This window comes from Barbus barbus (assembly GCF_936440315.1).
Source record: "Barbus barbus genome assembly, chromosome: 29".
NCBI classification, from domain to species: Eukaryota; Metazoa; Chordata; class Actinopteri; order Cypriniformes; family Cyprinidae; genus Barbus; species Barbus barbus.
The window spans coordinates 18173698-18186228 of record NC_136757.1 but is presented as its reverse complement, the minus strand read 5'-3'; the positions used below and the strand labels follow the sequence as shown (position 1 = coordinate 18186228).

Here is a 12531-nt window from a genome sequence, read left to right as displayed (position 1 = left end):
GTGTGTGTTTCACTCACTTTCCTGGCGAGTGTGACTGACGCGCTGCAAACAGAAAGCTGTGTGTCTCATTTCTGTTCGCTTTCAGCATTCTTTAGAGAGCATTTGCAGTATATTCGTAAGACAGACGTAAGGTCGTTATTAGGGCTGTATACCTTGGAGAACCTGGCGATACGATACATACCTCGATACACAGGTCACGATTCGATACGTACCTCGATACAGAGCTGTCTCGATACGATTTGATACAATGTGACACGATTCGATACGATTCAATAAAAATACATGGGCCAGAGCCAATTAGTTAATGCTGAACACATTTACTCAACAAACAGAACTCTGCATTTTTCTTCAATTTATTGAAGACAAAAGTGCATTATAACAAAGTGCATTTTGCTTAAATATTTGCAACTTTAAGTGCTCTGATTAATTGTACACAAATTGTATTAATCTGGAAATTACCACAAGTCAACATTTAACTTTCCAAGGGTACAGTCTGAGCTCACACAAGCACAAAATCTTCTTCTTATTATTCTTAACTTCTTATTAAATCTTCTTATAATTCTTTTTTGTGACACCATAACATATTTCACTATGAAATCACTTAAATGCTACATCTTGCTTTAACATTTTCCATGAGTTTTTTGAAACTCGCGGGCGCCGCTGCCCCCTAATGGCTGGGCGGAGTATCGATACTAAGGGCTAGAACAGTGCTTCTCAAAGTCCGGACTCCGGTCCGGATCCGGAGGGAATTCAATCCGGACCCGCTTCTATTTCATATTTCAAGAACACTAATTATATTTCCTACTTTGATAAACGCCCGTTAAACTTGTAAATCATTTGTTTATTTATTCTTATTTTTTTATGTCTTTTGGAGAAGGTCCGAAATTGCAGGTGAGATATTGAAACTTTTCCTTCATGACATTTGTTGTCATCATGACATCCAGTGAGCGTATGACGTTTGACGTAATCGGGCGACATTTCACCTCTAATATTTGAATTTTTTTGTTTTGTTTTGCTATCACTTATATTATGGCAATTTGTCTTATAGCAGTGCCCAGTGTATACATTTATTTGTGGCGGCTTGTCACAATATCAAAACTGACCGCTACAAATAGATTTTCCAAAAGGCTTATACTTCGTTGAATAAACTGAGCACTGCGCGTTTCAAAAATAAAATGCTGCGCGGGTGTTTTTATATGACTGTATCTTTTAAAAGAACCGTCCGTTTTCTTCAGAAAAGCTTTGATGTCAATTTTCATTTGGTCTTTCCTGTAATGGCTGATAAAGTAGCGCTTATTTGATTACAGTCGTTACCGGGGAAACAGCTATATATCACGCTCCAGCAGCGCCTCCTGCTGGCAGAGAATCAACTTCCATTTGCTAGTCTGCGGGAAACACTGGTGTCTGTCAGCAAACATAAACAAAAAAGCATTCTTCAGAACTGTTTTGAGAAGGTGCTTAAGTTTTGAGCCATGTATTATTACTATGAATTAGGCTACTAATACTATTACTATCTTGTGCCCTGCAATAACCATTTACGCAAACTCTCTTTTGATATAAAGGGAAAAAAAGAGAAAATCGGCCCAAAAAATCAGCATCATATATCGGCCATAGGCTGCCCTGATTTCTAAATATCGGCATTGGCCAGAGAAAAAACATTATAGGTCGACTTCTACTGCTGACACTTAAATTAATTGTTTTGCCACTTTTGCACTTGTTATTAAAGTATTTTGAATGCAAAGGGAACCTTTTTTTTAAATGAGTGTTTATTTGTTATATGTTATGTATGTTTATTAAAAACACATTTTGTAGTAACCAATTGTTCCGGACCTTTGACACTGATGAGAATTCAGATTTGGACCTTTGAATGTAGATTTTGAGAACCCCTGGGCTAGAATGTCGATACTGTATGTTTTTTTATTATATCGGTATGTATCTAAGAATCGATATTTTGAGCACACCCCTAGTCGTTATGCACTAAGCTTTGTAAATAAAATGAACGGTTCAAAAACGTAAATATATAAAAGTGCAGAGAATGAATGAATGATGCATTTATATAGTGCTTTATTGTGTATAGCTGTACACCCAAAGCGCTTTACAATCATGGGGGGGGGGGGGGGGGGGCAATGTTATGCATTTTGCCGTCTTCTCCTGCGCCGTCGTTACTAAGCAACGGGGTAAACAGCTGCTGGCTTGATGATGCAAGCGAACCGCAGTTCGGACCAAATAAAATAATAGGAACGCAGTCCAGTGGGGCCAGGGGGAGCAAACAAACTCGGGTTCGAACCAAGCGAGCGCACCAAGTGTGAAAGCATCCTTATTGTCTTATTAATCACTGTACACTCACAATGGAAACAAAACATTGTGCTTTTTGTAAATTGTAATTTGTACTACTGTCTGTTCAAAATAAATGAAAAGAAAGATAGTTTTTCACAGTAGATTTTTTTTTTTTCTGTTGTACGTACCGAACCGTGACATCTGTGTACCGTTCCACCCCTATTGGCTAGAGTGAGAGATTTTCTGAATGGTTAATGGGCCATTACTGTGTTGGTAGTGACCATATGAGATTTTATCAAAATTACAAGAATGAACATAAATCAGTAATGTTTTGTACATTATGCAGTTGTTTTCATATGCATTTGAACAGAGTGACATTATAGCTAGTAGTATAATTTATAATCTCTATAATATAAAATATTAAATATTTTAAATAATGTATTAGGTTTTAAGCTCACTATTGTGATTAGTCATTGCTTAAACATATGCATATTTAAAAACATATGGCTTTCCTGTTGCTCAAATAGTAGAGGATGGCGCTATAGCAACGCCAAGGTCATGGGTTCGATTCCCAGGGAAAGCAAGAGCTGATAAAATGTAAAAACTGTAACTTGAATGCAATGTAAGTCGCTTTGGATAAAAGCGTCTGCTAAATGTAATGTAAATGTAAAATAAAAATATATTATTATCCATTAATAACTTGGTGAGAATAAGCATACCACTCAAAAGTTTGGGTTCAGTCAGTTTTAATATTTTTAAGTCTCATTCTCAGCACTTAAGGCTGCATTTATTTAATCAAAAATACATTTAAAAAGTAATATTGTGCATATTATTTTAATTAAAAACAACTGTTTTCTATTTTCATATATTTTCTATTGTCATTTATTCCTGTGATGCAAAGCTGAATTTGCTCCAGTCTTCAGTGTCACATGATCCTTCAGAAATCATTCTAATATGCTGATCTGATGCTCAAGAACCATCTCTTATTATTGTCAATATTGAAAATAGTTGTGCTGCTTAATATTGTTTCACGATTCTTTTATGAATAGAAAGTTCAAAAGAACAACAAATGAATCTGTTCTTGGTGAAGTATTAATTTCTTTTGAAAAATTCTTACTAACCCTAGACATTCAAATGATAGTGTATAAAATATGCTACTAAAAATAAAATTGATACATTTTTGTGATATAGGGCCAGTATAAAGGCCCATTCCCACCAAGAATGATAACTATAAAGATAATGATAAAGATATAGTTCTAAAAATCGTTCTCAATGTTAAAGAATAGCAGGGTCCACACCACAGCTATAACGATAAATGCACAGAGAAACGATATCGCTGGAATCCCTTTCAGAAGGATTTTTTCCAGCTGATGAACGATTAAAACATTGACAGCCATTCAGAATCAATCCTACTATAATGAACTCGAGAATTTAAAGGGGCAGACGAACGCGCACTTAGAATAAACAGACGATATCGTGTGAGTAAAACCATGAACGACTGGTGAGTAAAACCATGAATGACTGACCCAAATTTGGCAACAGAAAAAAATTCTTAATTTTAAACAATTGTGAACCTGTGGTCACAACTAAATATGACATTTCATGTTTGACTGCGTGTGAGAGTGTTTTTGCTCCCAGTGTAAGCCACAGGACATAACAGGTGATAAATTAAGTTACTCCCCCTCACTAGAAAGACAGCAACAAAGAGAAAGAGCAGAAAAAGATCAAGAGAGAGGGAGAGAGAGAATATTAAAGCGATATAGAGAAAGACTTTGACAGACAGAGAGCAGAGCAAGCTTGTGATGCCCTGCAGCTGAATCGAGCACCACTCTCATGAAACAAAGTCTACAGAGGGCCTGTGACACAACAGATACATATTTAATAGCTTTATGAATGATATGTGCACTGTGAGCCCAGTCAGCGCTGACAGAATAGCACGGGCTGCTCAACTTATATGCTATTAGTGGCCTTTTTGTTTCTCTTTCTCTCTCTTTCTTCAACAATGACAGTGTAACTCTTTTAAAACCACACAGGATAAAGTGCCCCTGCTCTATCAAGTCCCCCTCCTTCTCACCCCCACACACTGAAACTTGGCACACCCATAGTGTTGCTGCATTAGAGAGGCCCACCGCCACTCTTCTGAATCCCACACTACACTGGGGCTCCAACCCACACCATGGCACCCTGCAGCCCAGTCACCCAGGGAAAGGTGAAAAGGAAGACACTGTTCGCATTGGGGGGTTTGGGGGGGGGGGGGGGGTGGGCTTGGGTAACAGACTAGGAAGATGGAGAGGAGAATGTTCAGATGGGAGCTGGCAGGGAGCACCCTGGGTGAAGTCAATTTTGTGTTTATTGCTGATGATAAAAAGAAAAGATGGAGAGTGACTGATAAGAGACAGTGTACACTATCTGTCTTCTCACACAAAAATAGAATCAGGAAATAAAAGTAGAACCAGGAATTAAACATGTTAAAAAGTGTACACAAACCCGACTCAATAAACACACCAGTTCTTGGTCAAATACTTTCTTCTCAACCTGCTGTTTTTAAAACAATTAACTTTTATATGATTAAAACGACTAGAAATGTGCTAAGTGGAAGCACATAGATATTATGCCACACTTTCTCTGTATCCTATTACTGTAAAAAAACAAAAAAAGGTCCCCGGTTGCCTCTGTTCCTCTTATTATTCTGCTCTGTTTTGTTTGTTCTTCTTTCTTTGTTTGTTGTCTATTTAGCGTAGAGCAGGTTGGGAAAGATCCCCTACTGTTCCAGTCCTTAATGAGATAATAACGCTGATGTGAACACCTCGTTCTCTTAGTGTGTGAATGGTTGCGCTTCCTTGTTCTTGGACACTTTGTGGCATGCTGGTTGGTTAAGAACATGGCAGGGTGGGTATGAAAAGAAGTGACCTCAGTTGCTTTCTATATTTTGGTTACATTTTGAGGCCACAAAATAAGTAGTTTAGAAGTATTCATGTTATCAAATTATTATATATATTAATATTTTAGCAATTGTATGGACATTGTATGGATTTTATGGACATTGTACATATATATGTAAAATTTCTTAATATTAATAGCACATTGTGCCTTATTTAAAAAATGATTTTTTTTATTTAATAATTCAATTATTAAAAGTAAAGTAATTTAATTAATAAATGATTTACAAAATAAAATCTTCAGTCTTGATGCAGCAACAGGCTCAACCAATGGCATGAGTTGGGCAGGGAAATCTTTTTAGTCACAACCTATGGGGGGAGTGTTTAAAAAACCTGTCTGAAAATAGTCATTAAATTACATTTTACCAACAGATGCTAAAAAGCTTTAACAACGATTGAGCAATGACAGGCCATTCAATGATTTTCTATGCTCTTCCAGATATATACACACACACACACACATACACACACACACTGTAAATATGGCCACAGATCAGATAACCATAACTTCCATATGAACTGTGTGACTGACAGTTCGTTTGTGAGATGTAGAGTATGTGTCTGTGTCATGCAGTGACAGGAGGCTGTATTAGGATGCACAGCGTCTCCACAGAAGGACAGAATGACTGATGAAGGGTAAAACAAATAAGGCATTAGGGAAAGGTTAAATAATGATAGTGAATGCCAGTGTATACAGACCTCAGATCAGCCACGTCCAAAGAGAAAGAGAGAGAAAGCGGTGGGTGGAGAAATGCATGTGTATGCTGGGGGGAGGGCCGTATTTCTCAACACGTAATACATATGTGTAATCATTAACTTCAGTTTCACATCTGACTTGCACATTCATTCCATTACAGGAGCAATTTATGGATAGAGAATCTGTAATTGCCACAGGCTCACTGGATGTCCTTTGGGTAGTTTAACCCACACATCTGTGTGAAGGGTTAACTGTGGCGGGAGAAGTTTTGTTCGGAGTTCTGCCTCATTTCATCTTAATACAGTCTTATAAATGAAAAGCACACTGGGAGCTGCCTGTTAGGAGTTGTCAAATGGTTGCATAGCAATTATCTGCTAACGAGGATTAATCGACGCTAATTTAGCTTTGGTTATTTTCCACACACAAAAAAAAAGAATTTAAAATGATACTTTTATTGGACAAAATGCTCACTTGGTGGCTCTCGTTGGCAAGATTACTGATCCTTGTTGCGTTTTTAAATGCATAGTCAAACACCTGGGATTTTATGTCAATAGTGAAAAAAAAGCATGAACAGCCATTAAAATGCTCATTAAAAAACAGTTATGTCACCATTGTTTCTAATTTGAGTGCTTATTTTTCTCAGGCTGAGGTGTGCCAGTCTCAGGGGAGTCGGTCCCTCCTGGATGGCAGACAAAGGTCTGTTGGTGGGACCCCTTGAGGGCAATACTCAAAATGGTGTCTGTTCATGACACCCTGAACGGCATAATGCACCAGTGGTAGTCGAGGACCTCCTAGTGTTCAAAAAAACAGTCACTTGCATATATATCTCAGCCTTTACATTACATTAAATTTGGTTAAATTTTACATTCTAAATTAACAAAAAAGATAAACACCCACTGTAATGATAACTATTTCGTGAGTCATAACTATTTCTGTCCAGTTAACTATTATTAAAACTATTACTGTCCAGACTGGGTCTTTAAATAAGCTTCGTGACCAAATTCCTTTATGCATCAAACAAATTAAACCTCGCGCATCCTCGGAGTTCAGAATTTTTGTCCATTCCTTGGACATCAAACTGATTCTAAATGAGCCCTTGCTTTGGCTGTCTTTCTAATGATGGATTCTGTCATAGTCCTGGGATGTGTGAAAAAACGCAATCATTGTAGAGCAGAACAGGTAGGTTACCAGAGCAACGGGTGCCAACCGCCCGCTCCTCCCTCATCCGGTACAGAACAATGCAAGAGCTTGCTTTCCCTCTTCAGAATAAAAACGTACAAGGCACGATGTTGAAATAGTTGAGCATTACATTTGATCAAAGTACGCTGTTTTTATTCACCGTTTAATGTCGCCCTAAATGACACATTGATCGGCGAGCGCGCGAGCATCAGTGCCTGAGATGCCCACAGGAGGAGCAGACCCTCAAGTGGTCCACGAGAGCAGCTGAAGTCCTCCAAACACTCATTTCTCAGAACATACTGATTCACTTAGAGCAAAATAGCTGTATTTTAACGTCCACCATATCGTTAGCCCCTTAGGAAAACTCTCCGTGCGCGCCCCAGCATTCCCAACAATTTGGGTACACGAGCTCACCACACACGCGCTCCCGCCTCCAAACGTCCAGTGACATAAAGCGAAGGGAGCAAGATAACGTTCTCTCAATCAACATGATCATGATTTGCAGGGATGAAAAAAAAAACCGGGCCACGTTGTGATTTTCTGTGACATCCCGATCCCGTCAGCAGGACAACGTCATGCCAATTCGTCAGATACCATTACTACACCGTCGTTATTGCTAAGAGGGACCGGCGTTGCTATGGCAGCCAGCTCTCAGAGTAAGCCCGGTTGGGGTGAGGGATGAATATGCTCGGTCAACCCGAGGTGTAAGATTGAAAAGTTGCGCACAGCAATGTGGGTTGCGCGTAGGTGGAATCAAACGAGCGCTGTCCCGAAGCATATTGAGAAAGGGCTCCAGCATCAGCCGAACCATATTGAGAGTTAAAGTCTCACAATCACATACACACACACTACTCACTCACATAGAGTCAACTGGAAAAAAAGCACTTTACCGTAGTCTTGACAGGGACGTACAGGACGGGCTTCCCCGATGTCTCTTTTTTGTTGTGCTCGCCCAAGATGTTGCTGCCGACCTGAAAGCCTTTGGACTTCACCCAGAATTTGAATTTGGCGTTGATGTGGCTGTTGTCGACATAGACAGCGTCCGAATCCTCGTTCTGTAGCAGGGTCTGCATGATTTTGTTGTATTTTCGGCGCGTCACGGTCTTTGTTTTACCCGAGTCTCCGTAAGTCCGGAGACACCAGTCCTGAAATTCGCTGAACATCTCTGCCTCCAGCACGACGGGACTTCGGCTCCTTTTTGTTAAATCCGCGCATGGTTTCTTAGTTGCCATCCCTTCCTCTTTGTGAGCCACGAGCCCCTTTTCGAAACGATCAAATGCAACTAACGTTACAAAGCCTGAAAACGATAGTAGACTCCCCCTCCTCTCCCTGTCCCGCTACGAGGATGATCGCTTCGACACCGGTGCTGGAGGTCCACCTCCGCTAAATAAGGTGAAAAAAGTCGTATTATGTGTGCCTGTTTCGGGCAGTCGCACACCTGTTTGCAGAGACGCCTCGCCTACTGTCCCAAACCGCAACAGCAAATGTCACTTGCACACATCATCCGCTGAGGAACTGAGAGAGGGGGCTGTCCTACCAAGCGGGTATCTCCCACCTGTGCGTAAACGGCTCGAGGACCAGAGCAAGTGGGAAAAACCCCAAGGGTCGATGCCGTAAATGTAAAAAACAAAAACACACACACAACCTTTCTGGCTCCAGGAAGGGGTAAAAGAGCTCGGCGTGTAACTGACTTTAACGGCCCACTTTTCAAACGACCGGCGCGAGACAGCGTTCTAAAACGGGATGTGGCACAAGCCTGTTGATGTCATCCGGGCGCGAGAATCTTCAGCAAAAACGACTCGAAATATTTTAATAGCAGTGTTTCAAGCAAAAAATGCTATGCGGGTTAAAACAGACCGCCTTCACGAGCCGCCGTCACACGATAGGACTGTCCCACTCTTTCCACCTGTTTGAATCGGACCTGCGCGTGCAATGCTGCCGCCACCACGCTAGAGACCGTCCCAAATTGACATTTCTCGTTTAGAATCCTCAGGATTTAATCGCTACTGTCAGTTCTGTGACATAAACGTCTTCCGTGGCTTACAATGAAATAAAAAGCAGCCGTAACGAAGTACTATGTTTTCTTTGTATGTCAGTGTTTTTTTTCAGGAAGTAGACGGTGCAGCGCGTGGATGCAGTGGTTACGAAGCGGGTAGGCAGAGCAGCATCTGGTGTCGCAATAAAGAGACAAATTTCCGATACAAACAAAAGGGGAAAATGATTTTATATTTCTATTGATAAACAAAGTGAAAATATTCTTATTGCGTAGGCTATATACTGAAATATATTGAATGAAATAATCCGCATATACATCAACATGGTTCAGATGTTTTTATTCTCTTGTAAAATGACAATGATTACAAAACAACAATAGTAATGGGTTTTAAGTCATCATTTTTGTTGGAGGCTACCCCGCTCTTAACAATTTTAAAATAATACACAAAAGGTTCAAATAAAACCAAGCCATATCAATGTTTACATAAGTAAACAAAAGCCACTAATTTGCCCCATTTATAATCATGCACTTTATAAATACAGTGACTGTATAGTGAAAAATTACCAGAACAGAAAATTTGACTATCCTTCACAAATGATATTTTTTTTTCTATTTAAAAATGTGTTGAGTAAACTAGTTTAAAATGATTTGTTTCCTTATTTTGATGGTTTATTAACTTGCATGAAGAAGGATTCTGTTGGTCCAACTCTTAAGTGTTTGGGTAAATTGAGTGCTGTTGTCCAAGTAACATTGTAATTAGCTCAGCAGCACTCTGCCCACTTGTGAATATGAATAGATTATATATTGATGTTTATGATAACAATAAAATGATTAAATAGTGAAAATAGTTACTGTTAATTTCCAAGTTGATAATTTTCAGAATTATATGAAATATGAAGATTTCATTAGCAAATAAGCTTTCTAATTTAAAAATGTTCAAACATCATGTTTTTTTGTCCTGCATTGCAATTAATATAAATCAAACTGCAGTTGGGTTGTTTTGATTAAATAATAATAACTACAAAAAAATGAACACAATTAAACACGATAAAAACATGATGAAAATAATAAAAACGGAGTTACCAGTTTTTGCAAATAAACTCTTCATACACGCCTATATGTGTGGGTATACATATATACTAATAGATCATTCTTGGTATAGCTTATTGTTATGTTGTGATATGTGGTGTGTGTGTGTGTGTGGTCCAGTCCGTTTAAAGTGTCTGATGTCAGGTTCTGTGTGTGTATTTGGCCTGTTAATTTCTAATACGCTCTGTGACAGCGTGCTCGTGTTTGGTCATGTGTGTCTACATATTAGTTGCGTTGTGTTAGTACGTGTCCCCATATGTGAGTGCTGGTATGTGAGCATCCTCTCTTTCTCTGTGTAGTGCAAGTGCTCCGGGGCTGTGTCGAGGACCATGCTGGGACTGCTGGTGATGTCGGCTGCTGTTGCTATGACAGCAGCTCAGCTCCAGCAGCTGAAGAAGCAGAACAGGCCGCCTGTATCTGCCCCATCCAGACTGCATTGCCTCACTCCAGAATCTTCTTTCAGTCCTAGAACCTGTTTAGAGTTCTAAAAGGTTTCCCTGGGTCTGGAATCACTTCAGCATTTCGAAATCCTCCTTGAGCTCAGGAATTCTGTCGAAAGGTCTGGGATTCGATGGATGAAGCTGACAGGAATGTGTCCCTTTGATGTTCTCCGATTCTTAAAGGGGTATTGCACCTTGTTTAAATACCATGTTCATTTTGCCCAGCAGCTAGTATTGACTAGTCGGTTCCAATAAAATGTTTGACTGACAGCACTAAATCCTCTTTGATTGGCACAGCCCTGCATATCTGTCCCAGATGTTACTCCTTTAGTTTGAAAAGATATTAACAAACCAATTACCATCACACGGCAAGGCTATATTTAGATGAAATTGATTTTGGTAGAAAATGTATTTAATTCAATCTTTTTCTCCTTTTTAACCTTAATGAGAGTAATCTCATTAATTTTAATAATATATTTCACAGAAGAAATATTATTTTTGGTGTTTTAAATTGTGCAGAGGTGTTTGAGAAAATCTTTTTTCATTGGTCTTGCAACTATATATCATAAACCTGTGTAAAAGGATAAACAAAGTTAGAATATAGCAACGTGTGGGCACATATTAAACTAATTACTTGATCTTTCCAACACCTTGAAGTGCTATAAAAGATACATCATTTAAAGTTGGCTAATTAGTAACTATCAAGTCAATTATGAACAAGATAGCTAAGTTTGAGTGATTTAGTAAGACAATGGCCCTTGAAATTAGGCATTTAATTGCTAAAAATAATTCAAGCTATATTTTTATAGTATTTTATGTGATTATATGAATTATAATCATAGTATAGAATAGCGGAGGCATTTTACATAAATCTATAAAAATTTAAATAATAATATAAATAAGTACTTTTATTTATTGCTTATGGGGCATGGCTTTTTCATAGAATACTGTATTATACCAGACAGGAAAAAATGTGTGTGCAAACTTTGCAGGTAAAAATTGCATGAATGAGGGACAACCAAAACATTTCCTGAACATGGTCACAAATACCTGCCTTTTGAAATATATATATATAGTTGTTCCACAGGTATGTGGACTTGACAGGCATTATTGCATAGTTTGAGTTTAAGAATGAAGTCAGTGTCAAACATAATTTTTCATTTTATTGTATTTTTATGAGACAATTAGAATATGATTAAAAACATCTCATTTGATATTTTTTTTTGATGATCATTCAGATGTATTGAATACATTCTCTGTGTTTTGGGCAGTCATTTCCCACTTGAAATTAAATTTTATTTCTTTTATAATAAGACAAAATTAAGCTTGCATAACTGTAACCACACTGATGTAGACCTCTCGCTGCAATGTGCTATTCAGGTGTGAATTTCTCTTAGTTTCATCATTTTGACTGAACTCTGGGCAGAGATGTGCATATTCCAGGTCCGGCCCGTGATTGGTCTGTTTCAGGCTTGAGCATTCTTTCTGAGTTAGCAGATCAGCTCACATGACTAATTGCTGACAGGCAGGGAGGTTAAAAGCAGAGCTTACCCTAACATTTCTACATCATGCTTTCTGGCTATGTTTAAACGTACTGGCACTGAAGCAAACACTCTTATTTTTGTCCTATTGCAGGTGTTTCTATGAGTTTATGTTCCCCGTGTCATTCCCTTTCTATGTTTCTCTCTTCGTTTTGGCCACACGCACAGTGCACACCACCAGCCTTCGGCTTCAGCATGCCAGGTTTCTGTTACAGCAACAAAAGGTGTATCTCACTCCCATTGAGAGCGTGTGTGTGCAGAAGTGAATGGGAGAGAAGGGATTACGGTGCCAGTGCAGAGGAGACAGCCGTTTTGTATGGATGTGTGTGTGCACTCTGCTGCTTATATTTGCCAGCTCAGGGTGGGTGTAACT

At 38.9% G+C, this 12531-nt stretch overlaps 1 protein-coding gene across 1 annotated transcript in view; it reads right to left on the bottom strand.

Annotated features, from left to right (window-relative positions):
• LOC306849639 (nucleolar protein 4-like) overlaps positions 1 to 8560 on the bottom strand; it is a gene marked incomplete at its 3' end in the record, with an annotated part of 47883 nt that extends 39323 nt beyond the window's left edge. Inside the window, exon 1 of the mRNA XM_079384816.1 lies at positions 7983 to 8560. Within this exon, the coding sequence (XP_079240942.1) occupies positions 7983 to 8324 (342 nt within the window). The 5' untranslated portion in view covers positions 8325 to 8560. The remainder of the gene's footprint in view (positions 1 to 7982) is intronic.
• Positions 8561 to 12531: the final 3971 nt, after the last annotated feature.